The following is a 24,134-nucleotide window of genomic DNA, read 5'->3' on the forward strand; positions in this document are numbered from 1 at the left end:
GACTACGTGCTCTGCCACTTAGAGGAAATTAAACACTTGACACTCTCAAGTGTGCACTCTATGCATTTGTCTGCAGGGAGTCAGCGGCTGAGGGCTAGTGTTTAAATAATGAACAGTGCACACATCAGAAGTGACCCCGGTTTCACATTTTGTCTGATAAATGTGCATTTTCCTTGGGCTGACAAAGGAGGGCTGAGGGACAATCAGGATAAGTTTCCAAGGCCTCCATTTCAAGTGTTGTTACAGTTGTAGTAAATTACAGAAACACAAAGTTTTGTCCTTGCGTCGTGTCTGTTTCATTCAAGTGCCCTGACAAAAACATAATCTGAGGGTCATCGCTTTCGTAATCATAGCTGCAACCAAAGAAGTGGAAGAACTAAAAGACCGAGCTTACATGCTCACAAACGTTTCCAAGGTAAGTTTCCAAACTAAACACACAAAGATTGTGTCCAAAGTAGGAGTGCAGGGCTGGTCGTCTGTTGTAGTCTGACCGTACAGTACAAAGAGCCTGCAGACACTCAGCCAAATTATGAGCTCAACACTGGCCTGGGAGAGCAGCCTGCGCTGAGAGGATACTAAGTGTATACATGTGTTTGTTCAGAAGTGTAGGGTTATTAAGCTTGTCTCGTTGTCTGATGTGGTCCAGGAAATGCCTCACAGCTCCAGTTAAGCCATGTTTAGGTTATAGCAGTAAACATTTTGTAGCCAGATTTCTCCACACTGTAAGACTCATGGTATAAGACTCTTTAAAAAAAAAAAAAAAAGGTTTGAAGGCATGTACTCATTATCAGCAATAAAACTTGAAATCACATTACGTCACTGCAAGCTGTTGAGTCCCATAAACTGCAGGAGGAGATCATCATTTCTCCATTAATAGCTCATTTCTGAGAGTTCGATATGAAAATACAGTATGAAAGTATTGAAGTCTCATTCAGACATTGCTTCTCTTAATAATAGACCTGTAAAAATGGAAATAATGCTCCAGTTTGGCAGCCAGGCACAACATGATTCGCAACACATTATCTCATGTGCAGTGGAAAAAGCAATTCCCGTTATGTGGTTTCTTTGGTTTTCTCCTGTGAAATTGGGGTCTGTCTTTTGAGTGAGGGCAAAGAGCATGCTTTAATCTGGAAAATATTACTGGGGGTGGAAGAACATGGGAAACAATAACACGAGAAGGATTCCTCTTCCATCCTCAGGGCTCTATGATTTGGAGATATGCTTTAGTCTGCAATTTTAGCTCACCACAACTACCCGCTTGGCCCCCGTCTTGTGCTACTCTTTTTCCACCTCCCTCTGAAGTGGGCTTTTGTCTCGGCTGACCCGTGAGGTAGAATGGCTGGAGAGCAGCTCAGGAAGAGCAGAAATCCCTCAGGTAACAGTTTGGGTAGCGTTAGTCTGCATTACAATAAGCTGGCCCTGCTCCAGATCATTTAAAAGATGAATGTTCAGTCAGCTCTGAGCTTCCAGGTGACTCCATCATCCTCCTGCCAGTAGAGTTGTAATAGATGACACCGGTGTGTTACGAGAGTCTCGCTGCCCTGCGTGGAAAGCGTCTCATGTTCAGTCAAGGACTTCCTCTTCACACATGGAGAAGTAATCAAGACATGGAGGCAAATGGAGCAAGTAGGTCTTCCTTCAAAGCAGAATGAGTCCCCTCTGTTTTTGACATTGAGACGGCCAAAGCCTTCCGGCAACTGATTAACTACTGTTTTCACAGAGGAAACCATAACAAATGATTTGTAAGCTGTTGTCTAACAAAAATCACCACAGGGACAGTAAACGGAAAATCTAATCTACATTTGCTTCCTGCTGGGAAGAATTGTGGAAAATACCCCATAAAAAGGTAGGGCTACTGAGAAAAGATGTAACTTAAAACAGCAGAGAACCAAAACAGTTCTCTTTTTGATTTCCTAAGGTGAATTATCAATGGTTTGTAGATGTGGTGCATTCACGACAGAATTTACCAATGCAAATCGGCATGTGAGGGAAGTGCTAACACTCATGAACGTGTAGTTTAGGCAGGCCTATTTTGAAAAGCTACTGTACACTGAAAGGTGGCAGAAAAGTCCTCAAACACAACTTTGGCTGCTTATTTGACCGAGAACGATCCAAGACAAACAGCCTGCAGCTTCAAAGTATAGCTATGCTGGCTGTGTGGTCCGTTTCCATCTACGGGACCGTACTGTACTGTGCCCATACATACAAGCTAACAAGTCAACGAACAAGCCTGGTCCAACTATACAGATCATACTTCATCTCTACACTCGTTTAAAGCTCGTCACAGGAAGAGGAAACACTAACCTCTGATCCCTGAAATCAAAGTCTGGAAGTACTGTATTGATATTTATGCACTGATTATACATATCTGACCTTGATAAGACAAACCTCATCAGGCACAAAAAACAGCATTATATATGTAAATGTAACAGCTATTCCAGCTGCCTCAGAAAAAGGATACTGAACTCAAGCCCTTCACATACTGTAAAAGAGGTATTATTTTAGCGCTGCTGTACTTCCTTTCAGTTTCCTCACACAGGAAATCATAACACAGAATTTCTCCGTCGGGCTGGAGAGTCTGAATAAAGAACAAAGAGATATTTTGTGGTGAGATTATTTGCACTAACATTTCCAAGTTTGAGATGCCCCCATTAACACCATTCAAACATCGCAGGCTGTTCACGACTTCTTCTGCATGATGCTTTTCTACTGCTACAGTTCAGCGTCAGGCACGGCAGTATAGTGACGGTGTTTAAAGTCGGGCTGAGCTGGGGGTTTGGGGCGGTCCCTGATGCCTTCAGTTACTCCATAAACTGTAGGAGAATGAGCTGAAGCTAATTACACCTTGTTCTGCACAGTCCAGTGGTTAATTAACACATTATATTTCATTTGTCTTATCCAAACAAAAACCAAGAAGTCAGAGTTCACTACAACAGATCAATACAAAATGATGGAGACAAGAAAAATTCACTGCTTGTTGTTCATTTCAAATTCATTTACAATATTTTCTTTCTACTGTGTCATGTATCATGTTTCTGATGTAACTGTCATCATAGTATTATATTAAATTGGGTATCATGGAATTTGCCCACTGCTGTATTAACATTGCGATCTCATGAGTTGTCAAGGCCCACCAGACGGTCTACTCTCTGTAGACCGTCTTAATTGGGGAAACGGTGTTTCAGCCCACTACTACTCATTCCTCTGAAGGCCTCACAATGATAGTCTGTGAGAATAAACAGCTGCTCTGGAGCCTTGTGGTGGCTTAACACCTCACTAAAGCTGCATTTCCAAAAGTATTCTGAACTTTTAGGCCCACATTTTTTTTTTTTTTCCCCCCCAAGGAACACAAAGGTTCCTTCAGCTTGTTGCTGTGTGCGTTTCCATCGTGATCTAAAGACTCATGGAGAAGACCCCTCTTCCTCAGCTCGATGAGCAAGCAAGCGAGCGAGCAAGCAGGAGAGCAGCATTGGTTGAGTGAGCTAGCGAGAGGATGAAGACAGGGACGTTAGTGGGGACAAAGCTGTAAATCAAAGACATAAAACTTTATTTTCTGATTGTTTAATGGTGGTTATGTTCTAAAGCACAAATAAACACATCCACACCTCCAAATGACCCGACAGAAAGGTGCTGAATCGCCAGATTTTGTGTGAATGCAGCCGAAGCGAAGCTTCATCCTGTGTGTGTGTGTGTGTGTGTGTGTGTGTGTGTGTGTGTGTGTGTGTGTCTCAGACCTGCAGCTCTTTGACCAAGAAACTGAGACAGCCATGTAACCTAGTTGCTACATTTCAATACAGCTTAAAAATGGAGACTGAAATAAAATGCTGCAAGTACCAATCAGAAATGTTCATTGCTCCAAACCTCACTCCCAAAGTACAGGAACTTTGGAGGGTAAAATAATGTCCCCGGAAGTTAACCGAGAGCCTGGTCCCTGCAGTGGAAAAGGTTCCTACGTCCTGGAGAAGGTCAGGACACTTGATGCTGATTTTTCCTTTCATTTGTCTCCTGAGGTCAGTGCACTAAGAAGCTGGAGAGTAAAATAAGTATGTTGTAACTTTTAATTTGAAGGGGTTTAGGGCCCAATAGCAGACTTATTCATTAGCCTAATAAATTAAAAGTCTTGGCAAAATTGGTTCAGTATTTATGGCAGGGTCAGACAAACACACACGCTTTGTTGAAACACAGGGATGGAAAAGGCCACACTTGACTGAATCTGGTCACATAAACTGGAGCGAGTACTCCCTGGGAGTTTCAGGTCAATGGCTTTCACTAGGAAACCTGCTCATTAAGTGAGAATTTTTTAATAAAATGCAAAGATGGATAAAATTGAGAACAAAGGACTCTGTTAATGGATCAGTTTGGATTTGGGTTGTTTTGCTTGTCTGTTTCATAAAATGCACTTAGAAATCAGTCGACAGAATTTGATGAAGGCAAGACAAAAGATCGCCCCACCATGCTGTTCATTAGGAACCACACTGGCTGGAGTGCTAAAATTTCAAGTCAAACCAGGGTGACCTATTACACTATATGGTGCTAATTGGTGCAGAGACTGATTCAATTATTTGTATGAGACGCTTAAAACGGCCTTTGATTTACCGGATATTACATAAGGGTGTAGTTTTAAAAGTTATTGCATTGAGTTTACACGTTAAACCTTGTTTTGAAAATCTGCACATTCAGGTGTGTGATAGCAGGCCTAATATTTTAAGTATAAACGGATACTACAAAAGACATTTTATACCTGTAAACACCTGCTTCTGATTGTGGATTCAGTTCTGTGCTTTCACGCTCCTGGTTACTCTTAAGTCTGTGCACCTCAAGAGACGCGGCTGAACTGACTTTCAAGATTTAGATTTTATGCAGAGTGTGAGCAAACATTTAAGTGAAACATTTCCAGCTCTGTGAGTACTCTCTTCTGGTACTAGAGCTTGGACGAATAAGCACCTTATCAAGCAAGTATGCAAGTGTAAATTTACAGGAGACAGTCACACAGTCACAGGTGTAGTCATGGGCCAAAGTGTTACATAACAACATGAGTCCTTGGTATAAAAGATGTGTTGTTCTAATACTGCTGTACAATACTTCCTACAGGTTTCCTCACATAGGAAATGATCACACATAACCAGACATATCAGACAAGCCTCAAAACTGAGAGCAAGGAACAAAGATGTTCTCTATGATGTCTCAGTTTGGGATGTCCCTGTAAATACACATTCTGCAGGCTACTCCTGATTTCTTCCACATACAGTAAATGCTTCTTTAATCCTACTTGTGCCGGTGTCAGGCAGTTTAGTTTAGCAGGATAGCGATAGTGTTTTAAGTCGGGCTAAGCTGGGGGTTTGGGGTGTCTCTGCTGCCTTCAGTAATTCCATAAACGGTGAGGAAATGAGCTCTGGTCTACCTTGAGACAGGGTGCCGTTCCAGTCTCTCCCTAGGCTGTCTTTTCCCCAGGACATCAGTCATTAAAGCTAGCAGACCTGAACCTAAATACACAGCTACAGAATATACCTTGTTCTCCACAGTCCGGTGGCTGAAACTAGAACAGAACAGGCTTCGACTCCTCCGTTAACATGGCTTTACTCCCCGTTACAGCCGGCTTGTTCCAAAGTGATATTGTTAATAAAAGTCCAATAAGATGACATTGTAAGAGTGATCACTGCTGCTGTCACATAAACATACCTGATGACCATATTAAGATAACTGGGATCCAAGACTCATATTTTGCTCCATGTACAGTATGTACGTGCCTGTAACAATTACAAAGCCTCCAGCGCCTCAATAACATCAGACACTTCCATAGTACATACGTGTTACACTGAATGAGTAACAAACTGTATTTTCTACACAGGAAAGTGTTGTAGGAAACTCTTTGTTTTTGCAAACCGATGGTCATTGGGCTGAAAAAGTAGGTCAAATATGCTGCTGACATAATCCACACAGAGTCCGAAACTTCACTGAGAGCTGAGCTGAGCTTTCTGAAACCTGAACTCTACAACAGGCAGCCCCCCCCGATGACAGCCACCCCCCCCCTCGATGAACGAGCTTAACGTGTTTACCATGAAAACCTCAGGACTTCAGGACCTACATTACAAGTCTGTCCTCGTGAGCCTGACAAGCCATCACACTGCCTCCTTGAAATTCACTCACATACAGTATACTACTCCTGCAGACCAAGTGCCATTGCCTTTCAACGGCACATTAGCTCACACATCATTATATTTTCAAGCTGATGTTATATGGCACAGGCCTTTATTTGTTGTTCAGTCCTGCTCCCATGGATCCCACATCACAACGCCTGTGAAAAAGCCGTTCCCTACTGAGTGTGCTCCTTTGGATTCTTTCCAAATGATGTAAAGACAGCCCTCTAGTAAAACATGTCTGGAAACCATACGCTAAAGCTTTAGCACTTATGACAAATTTGTATTGTGACCTTGATCTTTGAATTCCACGCTACAAGGCATGATGTCAAACTCAATATGTGTAGGAAACTGACCTGGTTTAAGGTTTAATGCTTGTTAAGGAAGAGACAGCAAAGCCAAATTTGAGTAACTCCTGAAAGGTCTGAATCTACACACTTGGTGGGCCAGATCTCCTGATGGCATTTGCAGCTCCTGCATTGTTAGTGATGTATTGTTAAATCTCTGCTTGAGTTATGTCGAGTGAATTTCAGACAAGGCCACACAGGCTGCTCAGGCTTTCTACATCAGACTAATGAAGTCTGAATGAAATCCTTTTCCTCTGAATTCTCACACGTTCCATATTTACTGGTCTCATTTGGCGGTTTCTGCAACAGTTGGGGTGAGCTTGACAAAACCCTGAGCCAGTCCCATTCTTTCCACTCGGATCATAAAACTCAAGATTTTCCTCTCAACAGAACAGTCCTTGTAGGTCTAGCCACCGCGCACAGTGAGTCCTACACAGAAAGGCCATGGAATAATTAAGCCAACTCTTTCCACGCCACATCACGGAGGAAAATATTAATATTTCTATTTTGATGCATTTGTTACATTACCATCCGATTCATAATCTAGGCACAAAGAATAAACATGGCAACAAGACGCGTGTTACTTGTGAAACTATTTACTGAAGTGAATTCACGATTGTAATTGGCTTGTCAGTCAAAATGAACATAAGCAGCGAGCAACAGGCGGCCAGGGGTGACGAGGTCACAGGAGAACCATCCATCATGGCTGGGAGACAGGCAGACATGCTGGCTTTGTACATACTCGTGTTCACACAAAGGTCACCGTGGTGGCCTCACACAGTAAGCCACTCGTATTAGGTACATACATCGACAGCCGACACAAAACATGCAACAACGGAGATACAACACGATTAATACAGAGAAATACATTCAAGTATTAATAGAATTGTATTGAACTATGAACAAATGGGTTGTTTGACTTTCAGCAGTTTACGGCAATGTCAGCCAAGGCTGAAGGTGACTGCGTAGCTTTTTGAATATACAAGTTATTACATGTTCATTTAGTACTTTCTATTGAAATTACATGGACTACACCTGTACCCAGCAAATGTGCCCTGAGCCACGGAAGTATCTGGACAACTGTTATTGGCAAAAGACTCCACTTTTGCCAATAACACATAGTCAGTGGGTATTGAATCAAATGAAGTCTATCACCGACATAAAAGTCAGGTGCTATTCCTACTTTAAAGATGTTATTTCTAACTAATGAAATAGGAGTAATTGGCTTCCCTTCCACTTCAGCTTAGCCTGTAGGGGCATTTCACCTTCAGTAGTTTGCACCTTAAGAAGCAATTACCCTACTTGTGCTACTTTATTGACCCATCATTTGTATTCCTGGCCTGGGTGTTATTAGGGTCAGGGATGGCACATTTTATGATACACTGCAAGGCCAGATGACCAACCAGGCAAAGTAAACGGACAAAGTGAGCCACTGGGCAATTTGGTGACTTAAGTACAACATTAAAGGGCAACTTGCAGTTTGGAGGAAAGTGATGTGGGAGCTACATAGTAATCATACTCATATATTCCCTACAGTGACTTCTGAAGTCGTTTTTGTGGGAGAACTTCTGCATCTGAAAAAGCTAAACTGGAAGTGTCTTAACATCGTATAAAATTGATCACAAAAAATGAAAAGCAGGATTAGTGATTCTCCTACTATTCTCTATTACCACTATTTTTTTACTCTCCATCCCCGCCTACTTGCGCGCACTTCCACACACACACACACACAATGTAGTTTACCGGTAGCCTGCAGCTGCACGTTTGGAGACATGGGGGCCTCTGCTAGAGTCAGAGATGACAGAGAAACAACAGAATCAAAATGGAAAATCCCCCTTGGCTCTGATAATGCCAGATGGCTGCCAGCCTCCACCGGAAGAATGCGTGCATCCAGTTGCCCTGAAAGCAATAAAAACTATGATGTCATGCTTTTCCTTTCAGCTCTAAAAGGAGGTGCGTTGTTGCTGAAACATCACCTCATGGAAAAAAGACAATGCTGTATATCTGTTAACGCACCTTTAATTTTTGCAAGCTATTTTCTACCCAATAGCATTTCTACATCAGTGCTGTGCTTTTAGCTTCTATTCTGAACATCAACATCAGAACAGATCATAAGTTATGCTGCCTGTTTAAATATATTTCAAGATGTGAAGCATTTGAATGCTGATATTAAAGTGCTGTATTGATCTAAAAGTGCTGTGTTTGCTGCAGGCTCACTAATCTTCCTTAACTTCCTCATATCTGTGTGAGCTTGTTTAGCTCTGAATCAAATGCTGTAGTTGCTGTAGGAAGATCCATTATACAAGTCACTAATTCAGCCGATGTTACTGGTATGTAACTGTTATTAAATCTGACATTTATTTGATGATTTGGCCACTTTATTATTTAGTGGATAACAGCCAAGACAGTATTAAAATGAACATCATTATACGCAATTATTCCATAGTAAAGTCTACATTTTATTAACTGTTCTCATAGTGGAAGCCTTCTGCTAATCCCAGACGAACCAGTAAGCATGCTCATTCATTCATCAACACAGAAGTTCATCTGTGAGACATTTCCAACATCAAGCCTCTTTCCATGATCTCTCCCATGTGGTGCTAGAAGCTTTAAACTGCATTGATTGGTTACCATTTCAATATGGGAGTAACATTTTCCCTCTGACATTTTTATGATCTGTTGCTCCTCCACCTGCTGAGGATTAGGGATGGAAAAGAGAACTAATCACTGCACCAACACCGTGGTTTTGGATGAGACCCAATGAGTCACTCAGGTATTGAGAGGAATCTGAGCTTCCCGACCACTGAGTGAGCCATTCACTAGTTAACCGCAAAGTCAGCTGCATTTGTCATTTAGGAGAGGAAAGAGGAGAAGATGGGTGTAAACAACTGAATAATGCCAGTTCAGTAGAACATGTGACACATGAGAGCTTAAGTTTAATCACATTTTCTTTGATCAAAAATCTCCTTAAAAGGGATTAGCTTGTCAAATGTGTGACCGCTCCTTCTGTCTGGCTTCATCACGGATGTTATGAAATGAATTTGTCCACTTCTTGCTGGTCCAATATCTTCTGCCAGGAACTTTGTCACATAAATTTTCAGTAGTACATTCTCACTGTGACATCAGGGGAAACATTTAGACAATTCCATTCACATAAGAAAGAAATCAGCGCCCGTCTACCTTTAAAAGGTGAACCACGCATTACCTGAACAAAGAAATCATACATGAATGTATAATCCTTGATGTAGTCCACAAGGACCATACTTGCTGCCATGATGGGGTTCGTCTTTGTAGGTATTTATTTAAAGTAAGCCGCTGCGTTCACCTAAGCTCACTGCATCTTGAACGCTTTGTAGTTTACAATATGTTGTGTTACTTACTACTAAACCATGCCCTGGGGATGTTACAGCACCCGACATCAGAAAGTTTAAATACTAGCTATTGTAAACAGCTTTTCCAGTTTTACTACATTTGGTTAATAGTGGACGGGAACATTTCCCAAAACCTGAAGTATGACTGTTTTATGACTAATGCATTCCTTGATAAAAAACACATGAATGCTAACTGTACAAGAGCCTGGATTTCTGAGACACACTGAGGCCAATGTTTGGCTTAAAGGGAATAGATGATGGAAATTCAAACCAATGGAAAATGCTGATAATACTGTACACAATCAGTAGAAGTAGTTGCATACATAGAGAGAGACATGCACCAGAGATGTATGCAACTTTTCCTCATTCACTGTTGATTCTTTTTTCCTTTAATTTCCTATCTAACAGACACCCCAACACTTTGAGTTTATAGTTGACGCACATAAAAGTTTGTCTCCATCTGTAACATATTTAATGTTTATACTCCAGAGGGTAAAATCACACATCCTGTACACTGTAAAACAAACTCTGGTGCCAAACTTAGGCATTTAATTAAACAAAGCAACAATAAAACACTGAACTAAATGCTTGAGCAGATGTTTGCATACACTGCATGATAGCTTGATAAGCTTTTACATGCAACAATGATGCTTAATTCTTGTTTGCTCAAGGCTAAAAACCACATAATGGCAACTGATGAAACTAGTTGACCACGTGGTGCTACTAAAACCTGGGTTCAGACAATTTAGTTTAAATAGCTGATGAAGCAGTTAATACCAGATTAACAAATAATCTTAAAATAGCTGTGGGAGTAGCTGTGCGTAAATTCCTCTCTAAATGTGCTCTCAGGAAAGTGCTACTCTGAAGGTCATACATGCACTGGATAGAACACTATTGGACACTTTTTAATTTTAATGAAAAATATGAAACTGAATGACAACATCTTTGGCTGGGCAAAAACTGAAATATTATTGAAAACGGGAAGACGACAGGAAAAAACGACAAACAGACGAGGCAACAGTATTCCAGAGCCAAGTGTTTGCTTGAGAAATCCATCAAGCATTGACATGATAACGTGTTTCATATCCTTTTGTCCAGCAAAACACGGACACAAGCAAGAACAGCTTTGTTTTTCAAGTAATGACGTAATCTAGCAAGATGCAGTTCAAGTGTGCTGCTTTGTCCACAGATCAGGCCTGTTGAAAACATCTCACCTCCAGGCTATGAAGGCTGGCAGTTGCTCACCCAGACCTGGTCTGAGTCAAACACCTGGATCTGCTTCCTATCTGTCGGCCCTTTCCGTCTCTTTCTGGGGGAAAGTGTTCATTCACGGCCAATTAGGATCTGATCGGTGTAACGTCAGTGCTGTCCACCACCAGAAGACCCATGCAGTCCGAGCCAGAAATAGTGGTGGTGAACCAGTGGACAGGGGGCAGGGGGTTGGAAATTTGAGTAGTGTGTGTGTGTGTGTGTGTGTGTGTGTGTATGGCTTGTGTTGTGCATGCTTGTGGATCTCTTTTGTGCCATGGGGAGGAGGGGTGGAGAAAGAAGGCTGTTGCTTTAAACAAGAATGTGTTCATTTTTAAGGGAGAGGGGGAGGCTCTGAGCTCAATTTGTCTGCCCACTGAAACACTGCTAGAGTATTTTTCATCATTTAAAAGCACCAAGGAGGGAGAAAGAGAAAGAGGGAGAGAGACAGAGAGTGTGTGTGTGAGAGAAAGAGAGAGAGAGAGAGAGAGGGAGGGAGGGAGGGAGAGAGGTGCAGTTGAGAGAGACAGCCTCTTAGAGCTGTGAGGCAGAAGTGATGGATTCAGCCCGCAGAAAAGTGACAGTCTTCTCCTAACGGGCCACAGGCAGTACACGACCTGCCCTGGACTCTCACCATTCATCAGGAAACTACCTTCACCATCTAGACAGAGTTACCAGTTGTCTCTCGAAAGTGCTCCAACTTTTTCAAGTGGATTTTGGAACAATCTACTCAATGTTTTCTGAAGACTTTCTGGCAAGTTAGGCTCCTGCTTGGCTAATGACAGTCTTTTAATAATAGGCTTTAAAACACCACAACCTCTCCACTGCTGGAATGGACTAAGGTGACAAAGAGTGAGTAGCTAGACAGGCAGAGCGCAGAAAGGCGGAGAGGACGACGCAGGGGAGCAGCTTTCACACTTGGGATGACTTTCTACCAGGAGAAACTTCAATCAGCTCTGCCAGGAGGGCAAGGCAACTGAGGGAACCTCATCAATACTCTACAGTTATCTGGTAAGCATCGCTTAGCCTTTGGATTTCTCTTATTGCTGTATTTCGTGTACATTAATTCAAACATTACTTTCTCTGCATTGATGAATCGTCTATGTTGGTGACAAGTAACCTCACAGAGGAGATGATGGCCTCTCTCGGTGTGACACATGCGGTCAGTAAGCTGGGAAACTTCTAACATAATGGGGAAGAAATAATTTTGTTAAACTGATTGAAGTCACACTTTGGCTGGTCACTCTGAAGCTGATGCCCTTTAAATAAAGTTCTCTTTGGAATTTTAATTCAGCATGCAGCACCTGCATGCTGACTGCCATCGTGACTGCTATCTGACTCACTGTTTAAGTTCCAAAAGCTAATTCTACTTTCTGATGAGTAACTGGACAGAAGACTCGGCTGAAGGGGGGTTCATTCGGCCCTGGGGGATGCTGGAGAGCGGGCTCATTGGGCCAAGTGCTTCTTTGCTACTGTTAAAACACCCAGCTTGTCAAAAAGGAACCCTGAAGGGCTAAAATAAAGGCACATGGGAAATGAAGAGATTATGTGGAAGATTTACAACAAGAGCCTTGTGCGGTACGCTGTGACACAGAGATTTATTTTCTAATTTCTAAAATGCACCGCTGACTTCTAAGAAAGGAAAAGAAGGTATGTCCTATGACCTATGTCAAGCAGTCTGCAGCTTCAGGATGTTCCCCTGGGCTCAGGAGGACAGGGAAGCAGGCGGTTGAATCCCGTCTTTGTTTCTGTTGCCAGTAGTAGTGTTTGGATAAGGGGGCTTTGAGGTAGAATGCTGGAACTTATCGAAACAATTCGCGAACCCCCTGCCGCCCTGTCTGTCTCAGATCATAAGTGAGGTATGGAAGAACGCACCAAGCAGCATGAGACACCGAACAAAACCTGAATTTGAACAAAAAGCTGAACTCTCCTGCTCCACGGAGAGTCAAGCCAAATACTGTCCTTATACCATCAAACTGAGCAGGTAGGTGAGGTCAGTCATGTTCCTAATGTCATGTTACATGCTTACAAGGATTACATGCTTGAGGAAAGAATGAGGTCACCCTCAAGGTAATGTAATAGTGCAGATTACCATGAGCAAATTGAATTTGACTCTGATCCAACACATATTGGGTGTCATGCAGGAGAGCGCCAGTTCTCAGTGGAGTTGGCGCTAATTTGAACATGCAGCACAAAACCGTCCAGCAAAGTATCCTGTCTTTTTGGCTAATGACAAATTACGCGCTGTGCGGTTGTGTGGCACGATCGCCTGGTGCGGACGATGATGATGACGACGACGACGACGATGACGATGATGATAGCGGCATGTCTTATAGGTGCGGCGGGGATAAGGAGTGTAGTGGTCCTGTATCTAGAGGGTCTAGCTCTCTCCGTCTGCCACCACCATTGACTCTCCATGTGTGTATGGCAGCTCACTCTAATGAGGTGACGAAGAATGTGAGGAATGCCATGCTCACGCTGAAATGAGAGGGGCTGGGGTGAGAGACATCAGCCAGTCTGAGCGACGCTGCCCACCTTCTAATTAATATGTGCTGAGCATGACCAAAAAGGCTGGAGCTCAGCGCTGCTCAGAGACACACTGACCCACCCGCCGCACCCGCCTATCACACTTGATTTAACATCGAATAAAATCCAGGAGGAGGAGTCGTGTAAACACAGGCTTACCACCTGAAGACAGTAAGACCAAAACATTTTGGTGTGAAGCAGACTTGAAGGAATTACCCAAGAGGAGATGCCAATCAAATACTGATGAGAGTGGTTATTCGCTGCACTTCTTCAGTCCTCGTCTTCAGGCCCCGAGCAGAGTAGACGTATATGACACTTCTCAACACCAGTTAATCACTGCAGCTACTTGCCAGTCAATGGCAGCTTGTTAAAGTGAACTGATGTTAAGAACCATAATGAGCAGTGGGGGCTGTTAACAGCGAAGAAGGAGAAGGAGGTTTTCTGTTGTTCCCTCTGGCAGACTGTGGATGGTTAATAACAGGCTGTCTCTGTCGGGGCAGATGGGACTCTCTCAGGTCCCTGGGAGACTGAGCCCAGCAAGTGTTATTTGAAAACACACATTAACGGAAAAATACTCATGGACACGCACATACCGCATACACTCACACGCAAACACGTTTCATCACAAGCTGCAAACATTTTCCCCTCAGCTTTGAAGTGTAGTGAAGCCTAGAGCAGGAGATTCCGGGCTAACAACGTCCAACATGGGACTTCTCCACAGCGGGGGCAAATCACACGGCATTTCTCAGAGAGACAGAGCTCATGTTCCAGGGGGAGAAACCGCAGGAGCCACTGGCCAAACACAGTCATCAGCGCATTACAAGGGACAGGCTCTGGGCTGCCCTGTTATCGTAGCATGAGCGTACTTCTGATGAGCGGTTATTAGGGATTTCTTCAGGGCTTGATCTATGGGACAATGAGATCACTTCAGTGATGAGAAGTATCTCTTCGCAAAGTGGGAAAAATGTTTATGACACGACTAATTTCTGCCTCAATCAGCATTTGTTGAGGTGACGTCATACAGCCAGGCTTTGTTAGCAGGATTAGTGCTATGAAAGACCCTTCACTCTGCTGACAGAAGACAGTTTCATGGTAAATTTGAAACAGAAACTGTGCTCTTCTTTGAGGTCTTTTTATACACAGCACTCGTGCTACTTTTAGGTACTGCTTTGGAAAAATACATAGGCTAATCAGACATTGTACACTTTTCTGTCCTGTGGGTGATTCTTTTTTTCTGAACAGCTAATCCATAATGTCAAACAGGGCAAAAGGTTTCACGAGTGCACAATGGGAAAAAGGCAATTTTTTGCTCTATTTCTATCACCTTTAACGTTTTTTTTTTCCGTCAGAAGAAGTGTTTACACGTTCTGCTCTAGACAGATAAAGCCAGAAGGGTCGAATGTGCCAAGGGTCATGTTCTTGGAGAGCGCTGCATTTCTCTTCTCCATGTCTCCAACCTAATTTGCTGGCAGCACGCCCGGATTAACAAGACAAAAACATTTCTGCTCTCTTCCCAATTTTGTGCTAACTATTATATGGTACATTATCTCTCACACAGAGATAAGTTACAGCAAATGTGTGAGGGAAGCACTTGCAAGGTAGGCAATCCTTACACAGCACTTCAAAAACCAAGCCAATATAGGCCTCTCTATAATGCTTTCTGATTAGACAGGCCCCTCTGACTCTGGGGAGGTGTTACACAGGACCCCTCTGTAATCCAATATGCAGCAGCTTTCAATTAAGGTGCCCCAGGAGTTCAAGGCCTTGATATTCTAACACAGGAGTTACATTCTCCTCGGCACTCAGTGGCATCCCCTAATAACACCAGATCATCTACAAAAATGGCCTGCACTTATTTTTCTAATAAAAATGTCTACACTTTGAGGAACAGTAATTCTTGAGGAAAGTTATGAGTTGTGCCACAAGGTACTGTTTTGGAGGAAACAAAACTTTAATTAAGACTAATCTTAACAGGGATTTATCTCAGATTTAATCAGACATGATTACTGAGACAAATACGGATAATTTCATTTAACATCCCTGATTGGACTCTTCAGCATGCTAGACGGGTGATGTAAGCTTTTAGCAGTCAAAGTAAAACTAGACATGTTCAAGGTGGATACATACATTTTGATTAATGGCCTTTCCGTGTCTAAACGCAACTTTATTTCCCTCTTTTGGTAAGGGCTGTGGACAGGTCTGATGCAACACAATCAATATTTCAAACAGTTCCTTGAATAGCATCATCTGGTATTGTCTCAAATTTTCCATAAGCAAAGGTGTCCAGGCCTGCTGAGGGGAGCAGATAGGAGTGTTTCTGTGTGTCAGGGATAAGCAGTGGCACTCGCCCAAAGAGAACCTGAGCCAGCAGAGCAAACTAAGCTAAACACACTCCACTAACAGCGGCGTAACTGACTAAAGAGATCAGCACATCATTAGACAAAAGAAATATTTTTCTTAAGGGCAGTGAGGGGATTAGTGACTTTCAAACAGCGTGTCCTGCATACATTTGATTGTGGAAAGCTGATGTAAACAAATCAGGATCGAGGCCAGATGTATTCAATTAATTAAATTTTAAGAGCCATTGAGAAAACAGCAGTGTGTGCTCACGCCAGTAGTGACATGTACAGTGTGGCAAACGTGAGATTCTTGATTTATATATTGCACATGAACATAATGCGCTTGCCGTCATGGAAAGTCAACCACTGGGACGCTCAGCGGGGCCCCAGTGGTTGATTTCCTTTAAGATCCAATCTGTTTTCGGTAGCCCACATTTTTGAGGGCTCTAATGACCTCCGTCCTGCCTAGGTTGGGATGTTCCTGCCTGCTCCTGGCAGGTAGTGGATGATAGGACCAGGGACTATTGTATCCTGATGTGCAGCCTTCCTCTGGTTTCAATCAGCATAGCTGTGAAAGTCTCTGTTGATGTCCTGTCAAAATGAGCATGCAGCACAATCCACAGGGCTTTCAATTAGAAAAGTAAGAAAAAAGATTCAGGACAGGTATGCTCATACAGTCCTCTGCTTACTGACGACAAAAGTGAGTCAGTTGTGACAGTTTTTCCACTGCAATACAATCAAGTTGTCCATTTTCTTCCCTGTTCTCCTCAGGCTTCAGTGAGTTGGACACTGACTCATGGAGCCCCCACCGATGGTCCTGCTGGGGCTCCTTCTTGTCTATGGACTAGCTTGTGGCGTCCAGCAGACTCTGGGCAGTCCGGCGGACAGCAGCCATGGCAGGGACGGGACCCAAGAATTTGAGAGTAGCGAGGATGGTCTAGAGAGAGAGTTTCTCTACGCTGGAAGGAGCAAACGTGCTCCCGCTGAGCAGCAGCAGGACAAGTGCTCCTACACTTTCATTGTGCCTCAACAGAAAGTGACCGGAGCCATCTGTGTCAACTCCAAGGAGCCGGAGGCCATGCTGGAGAATCGGGTCAACAAACAGGAGTTGGAGCTGCTAAATGTGGAGCTGCAGAAACAGAAGAGGCAGATCGAGACCCTGCAGCAATTGGTAGAGGTGGATGGAGGTATCGTCAATGAGGTCAAGCTTCTGAGGAAGGAGAGCCGAAACATGAACTCCAGAGTCACTCAGCTGTACATGCAGCTGCTCCATGAGATCATCAGGAAAAGAGACAATGCCCTCGAATTAGCTCAGATGGAGAACAAGATACTGAACCAAACCTCTGAGATGCAACAGCTCACCAGTCGATACAAAGATCTGGAGCACAAGTACCAGCACTTGGCTTCTTTGGCCACAAACCAATCAACTCTTATTGCCCTGTTGGAGGAGCAGTGCCAGAGTCGCCCTCCCCCACGCCATGTGCCCGTGCCCCAGCCGCGACCTCAGCCGCCTCCGCCATCACCACCTCTCAAGCCTTACCAGCCTCCTGTCCCTCCTCGCATTAACAACCCAATCAGCAACGAGATCCAGAGTGACCAAAAATCTCTACCGCCTCTTCTTCCAACGATGCCCACTGGCACACACAGCCCCTCCACCACTGACAAGCCCTCTGGTGAGTCTAACAAAGTCCAATATCAAATTTTAAATAAAGACACTTTCTTTTGAGTTCCATTTTTGACGCATTTTTTACCACACACAACCGTTGCCATCACAAACATTGCTCACAAACAAAGGACTGTGTGTCTGAGCTGACTATATTGTGAGCCTCTTAATCATTAATCACAAGACAACACCAAGTACCCATTCTTCCAGTCATAGTCAATTTAAATACGTCCCACACATTCCCAGAGCAAAGGGCTCTCGGTGAGAACAGAAACGCTGTTGTCTACAGCCTTTTCAGATGCATATCTTCTAATTGCCATGATTCAAACTGCACAAAAACACAAAGCATATTAGCAGGGTAAATACATGTGCCATAATGGATAGCTGGATCCGAGCCCACGGGGCTCTTGAACACATGTTCATGGATGATAAAGCTTTAAAAGTGATGTGAAGGGTGTTTAGTGGTATCAGTTGCAGTCAATAGTCTAGTGCCATTCCTTTTCGTTAAGACACTTCAGTTTTAATATGGTGGGATAAAGAACAAACCATTCCCAGCACAACTACTGGGAGCGGTTTCCACTGACATTTTCTGATACTGCTTGCCATTTTACTTAGGCTGCATGTGAACGGTAGCCTTTGTATGGAATGTTTCAAAGGAGGCAAGTAATTTCCTGCCCACAGCCATGCGACTAACACCCCAAAATGTTACATAAACCCTTAACACGAACAGAAAGCCACACAATGCAGGAACAGAGGGAGGTGGTGAGAGACCTAACAGGAGCACAGACAGAAACAGGGATGGAGTGTAGGCAAAAGGGGGAGGGGGTAAAAGTACGAACAGAAAGAGATACCGGGACTCAGTGATGTCATTTGTTCCAGTTGCACCAGGCAAGAATCAGTCATATGTTCCACCAAAGCAGCAAACTTTATCAGGCAGAACAGAGCAGGGCAGGGCAGGGCAGCTCTCTGGCTTGTATCTGCTCAACAGAGACATTCCTGAGAGTAAATGGATGGCGAAGAGTAGGCCGAGAGAAAGATATCATCAAGAGTGATTTAACAAAACAAAAAAACAACCTTGTTACTGAGAGAAATACTTTTAAAAAGGCCAGGTCAGCAGAGCTTGATGTATGTATTAGGGATGTCACAATCCTCCAATTTTAAGGTAAAAATTTAATTCCGATTTTTCCAGCAACGATGCCATTGTTAGACTATCAGGTCTTGATTCATACACATCAATAGATGATTGCTTTTCATGTAACAGACAGTTGTCATTAACTACCATGTGACCTTCTTTAAAAAGAAGGCACCATGTCAATGACATGTTCTTTGTTTCTCTGTCATCTCTGACTCCAGCCGAGGCCACGGTGTCTCCAAAAGTGCAGCTGCAGGATACCTATAAGCTACACTGCATCGTCTTTGAAGTGTTTTTTTTTTCCTTCTTCACACACACACACAAGTATGTGAGGTGGAGGGGAAAATACTGGAAGAATTAGTGATCCTGCTTTTTATTCCGAAGGTCAAAATCGAATTTTTTTTTTTTTGAACATTTTTTTTTTAATTTAGAATCAAAATTGTGACACCCCTTATATGTATAACTAAAGTGCTTTGTCCATTTCTTTATATACCACTTCTTTCTTTATTCCTCCTTCAAACTGATGGTGCAACCTTTCCCTCACCTCTACCCATTTGTGGGACTCTCAGTTCTCTTTTCATTTGTCTCCATTGTATTTAAACACTGTGTAATCCAGGCCAGTTGGCAAAGCACACAGTGTGAAATCTTGAGAACTTAAACACTTTCACAGCCATTTAACACAGGGGAGCCACTTCGCACATTAGTATTTTTCCATATCTGCTGGATTTGGGATAAAATCATAATGGCATGAAGGCAAATGAGGTTTCACTAAGTTGCAGCATAAGATCCAATAAAACAATTGCACCACATACAGAAAGCATTTGCAGCATGAATTCTATTACTGACACTACTCCTCTTTTTCCAGCTGCATAACATGCTGTAGGAGCTATCCTATTACTTCAGACAATTTAGTGTAATATTGGAGAAAACTTCAGCAACTTGCTAGCAGAGAAGTGCAGCTTAAGACAAAACTTTACAAGCTGTCCTTAAAGTTAATTTAATCCTGGAAATCCAATTTTCCAAACATGATGTGAAGCCTTAATATGTTATATGTTAGTTAGTATAGTATAAAATACTCAATCTAAGAGCAAGTGAAAGTAAAATAATAATCCTGAACTTTTAAGTATCACAGATGCTGGAAAGGGTTTTGCTACCGTTTCATCATTCAGAAGTCAGGATTCCCTTTGCCCTTATGCCAATGTTTCTTTTGGCTGTGCAGCCGGCAGCCATTTCCCTTGTGAGAGAACAAGCCAAAGTCAATTCTGCTGCTAAAATGAGAGCCTCTGCTGAAAAATGGGATTCCCTATGACAGAGAATAAAACCCTTTTGTCACCACGGCTTTTTCTCCATTTCCCATTCTTAACTTTTAAGGCACTTCTTTGACACAGTGTCTTGTTGTCCTCTTTCTGTTCAGGTCCATTCAAGGATTGTCTGCAGGCTCTGGAGGACGGCCACACTGCCAGCGGCATGTACCTGGTAAAGCCAGAGAATGCTAACCGGCTTATGCAGGTGTGGTGCGACCAGAGGCACGACCCAGGTGGCTGGACCGTGATCCAGAGGAGGCTGGACGGCTCTGTCAACTTCTTCAGGAACTGGGAGACATACAAGGTGCGACAGTCTCACACCAAATGAAGGACTTCATAGTTTGGGGGGCAGCTGGTGGCCTTTGCAGGTTGTTTTGAAACTAACCAGATGTGAACAAGTAATGAATTGGTAATTGTTAAGTCACAGACTTATGACTCATTAATTCCAGCGACATCACTTGGTCTTTGTGAATGACTTCACTCTGAAATATAAATGTGGGAATGTTGGACTTAAATGGTTGGTTGCGTCAGCATTTCTGATGTTCTGGAAAAAATAGCCTTATTTTATGAATCGTGCATCAGAAGGTACCTGATAAAAAGGGCTGTGTAAAATAGGTTTTATTCAGGGGAATTCATTTTCTCCATGTTCTGAAAGGGAAATCCCTTAGACAGGGAGAAGCAGTTCACTGGTATACATTTGTTTGCAGGCCAAAAAGAGTCCTGAATAAACCTCAGCTTAAGGCAACAATGGGGATCTTACCAAGACTTTTACAAAACCTTCAAACCACATGAGATCTGATATTGCATTTGTACACTCATCACAAGTGATTCCATGATTCAAAGCATGTGCAGGGTAGGGGATACCACAAACCAACTTACAGCACGCCTGGGGCCAGAACAAAGCCGTAAGACATCATCCAGTATGTCTGATTTCATACAAAATACACTGCATCCTGCTGTGTTTTCAATAACAAAATAATAGTGGAAATCTGGACACCCGATGCTAGCTACAAACTGGACTCAGAGGGCCCATTTATAATAATGTTCCCTGACGATAAACAACTCCATTGAAGAGCTAAACTCATAATTACCTCCAGAACACGAGCAATGACCCTGAATCATCCCCCAGACATCCAAACTAACTGTCCGAAGCTTTTCAAAGACCATTCAGAAAGGATTTCCTAATCTGACTGATAGTGTTTTTCTTATCACTGCACCTCACAGCAAGGTTTTGGCAATATTGATGGAGAGTACTGGCTGGGTCTGGAGAACATCTACTGGCTGACTAACCAGGCAAACTACAAACTGATGGTCACACTGGAGGACTGGTCTGGCAGGAAGGTGTTTGCAGAGTATGCCAGCTTCAGACTGGAGCCTGAGGCTGACTTCTACAAGCTAAGGGTGGGCCGTTACCATGGCAACGCTGGAGACTCCCTCACCTGGCACAACGGCAAGCAGTTCACAACACTGGACAGAGACCACGATGCCTATACAGGTAAAAAATAATAATGTTAGGAAGTATTAAACTGGACAAAACTTTGGCAGTTTCAAAACGCTGATTAAAAAGGTGTTCAATGCAAAATGTGTTTTTTTTTAATTTTTTTTACATTTCTAGGCAACTGTGCCCACTACCAGAAGGGAGGCTGGTGGTACAACTCTTGTGCACATTCAAATTTGAATGGAGTTTGGTACAGAGGAGGACACTACCGCAGCCGCTACCAAGACGGAGTCTACTGGGCTGAGTTCAGAGGAGGAGCCTACTCGCTGAAGAAAGTGGTTATGCTGATCCGTCCAAACCCAAACACCTTTCATTAAACATCCAAGGAACACATACTGTACTGTAACTCTCACGAAACAAAAGCCTTCCGAGTTCCTAAAATCCATGCAGCCTTTATCTTCTCTGTTGAATGGCGTGGCACCATACTGAGCCAGATGACAAAGAGAAAGAAAGATGTTGGTGAAAGTGCAATATCAAATCATCAGGCCAATATACTGGTCTCTCCTGACAATTCAAAGAATTTGTGCACTCTGTTCAGTATTATTCAGTCATCTCCACCATTTTCAATTTTGCATATGGCTCAGTGCGATATGACTTGGTCATTGCTCAGGAGTTGTTTTAGACACACAGTCCTTGATACAACAAAAGCCTGCTTGGTTGACAGTGTGAGAAACAATCTGAACCTAATTTGAGATGCAAAGAACAGATTGCAATAGTTCAGTTAAGTAGCTTTGAGTTAGGAACCCTGAAATATATATTTAGTATGTATGTTAAGTTTTTCTTTTACTGTAACAAGTGAATGAGGGTGACACAGGAAACATATCCAGTGACTTTTAATTTCATTCTGAATGCATTTCTCAAATGTGTAATTATAGGAAGAGTAACATTTGTTGACTTGTAATACAGGGTAAATATTCTGGCCAGTATTGTCAATTACAATAAAATATACTACAAAATTGTACCATTTTGTTTTCTAATGTAAGACTAATACCAATACATGTCATTATTAACAGTCTGCTTATGCAATATGTAACGGATCTAAGAACAAAAATCTACTCAGCCAAAATCCAAGAAGGTAAATTATCTTCAAAGTCCTGCTTCTTTCCTTAGAAATACTTGTTTTGAATCTTGAATTGCTTGAACAGGTATCCACCGATCTGCTTGTATGAATCAAGCACTGTATTTACTGTATAAATTTAGTGGTTTGTTGATGTCAATAGATCCAACACATCGCGTTTGTACATAAGATACTTGTAATATAATGTATTAAAACCTGTTATGTCACTATTAAGTTGCAATAAAATATGTACAGCTTGTGTGCTTCTCTTTTTCATGCTTCTTGGTACAAACTTAGTATAGTATAGTCAACTAGCTGTCAACATAATGAAAAAACAGCACTTATTGATAAAAAGTAGAGCAAGTAGGCCTTCAGCAAGTGCTCATCAGTAAGATCTGACATTTCTTGTAATGTGTTTCTGCCCACTCCTGGTTTATACCGCGGTCTGGGTGAATACTCAATTCTGATTGGCTACTGGGTGTGTCTTAAAAAAGTGCAAATGGACACCTACCAAGTAGTTTAGGTGACACCGTCTGTTCACAGCCTCTAAATTAATGTGTTGGCTGCAGTTACCACAGCAACAGGAATGCAGACAGAGCCCCTGTTTAAAATTTGTTATGGCATCTGAGCTTTTTCCAACTGTGAGTGTAACGCTGGTCCTTCAGCGTCTCATCCCCTGAACACCATATTACAGAGACTGGAACACACAAGCTGCAGGAAGTACACCGGTCGCCTCTGAACCCTGAGCACTGAGCCTTGACGTCATCGTCACTCTCTGATCTCACCCAAAGGAGCAACCCTGTGATCTGGAGCTTTTGTCTGCAATCTTAAAAAACTCAGTACAAGCAATCATCTAGTAACTTAACTTACTGCCTCAGGCTGCAGCTGACAGTAATGTTACGCATGGCCATTCATCTGTTTGTGACAGTGAGGCAGCTGGTTAGCTAGCTATTGCTGTTGTTAAGCATACTGTAAAAGCTAGCATAATGTTAGCATTCTGGCTAAAAGATGTGCCAAAGGAATCTATGTGTTGTGCAGACTCAAGTCTCAACATACTGGCCCTTCAGTACCGATCTACTGCTTCAGGAGATCCCGGGGCCAGTCAGGAACCAAAAAGCCTCCCCTCCTTCTTCAGCCTGATGCTCAGTCTTACATTACATGTCCCTTAAAATATTGAATAATGAAACAAGAAAGCTTAAAGCATATAAATACATGATGTGTAACTATGTTGACAATATCAGATTCACTCATTGGAACATCAAAGCTACAGCTTACACATACATTTCTCCACCATGCAGCACATTTGCTTTTAATTATGTCCCATAGTGGAATGCCTTCATGTTTGCTTTAGTTAAATTCAACAGTTTGTACAGACAACAGAAGTGAAAAGAATGACGTCTCAAAATAACAGTAGCAACAAACTTCATGCCATTATGAAGAACGACATCAAGTGTTTCTCTTCTGAGAACTGACTGCATAGAAACATGCAGTCTTAAACACTATCAGGCCTGC

The 24,134-nt window shown here is 42.7% G+C and overlaps 1 protein-coding gene across 1 annotated transcript; it reads left to right on the forward strand.

The window, feature by feature from the left end:
• The first annotated feature begins 11,667 nt into the window (after positions 1-11,667).
• angptl2b (angiopoietin-like 2b) lies at positions 11,668-22,881 on the forward strand. The gene is made up of 5 exons (XM_070833454.1): positions 11,668-12,114; positions 16,740-17,641; positions 20,178-20,371; positions 21,292-21,562; positions 21,683-22,881. Exons 2-5 carry the CDS (start codon positions 16,765-16,767, stop codon positions 21,880-21,882), a joined length of 1,542 nt encoding a protein of 513 aa, XP_070689555.1. The 5' UTR covers positions 11,668-12,114; positions 16,740-16,764; the 3' UTR covers positions 21,883-22,881.
• Positions 22,882-24,134: the final 1,253 nt, after the last annotated feature.

Source organism: Pempheris klunzingeri, chromosome 7, assembly GCF_042242105.1.
Source record: "Pempheris klunzingeri isolate RE-2024b chromosome 7, fPemKlu1.hap1, whole genome shotgun sequence".
Lineage (NCBI taxonomy): Eukaryota > Metazoa > Chordata > Actinopteri > Acropomatiformes > Pempheridae > Pempheris > Pempheris klunzingeri.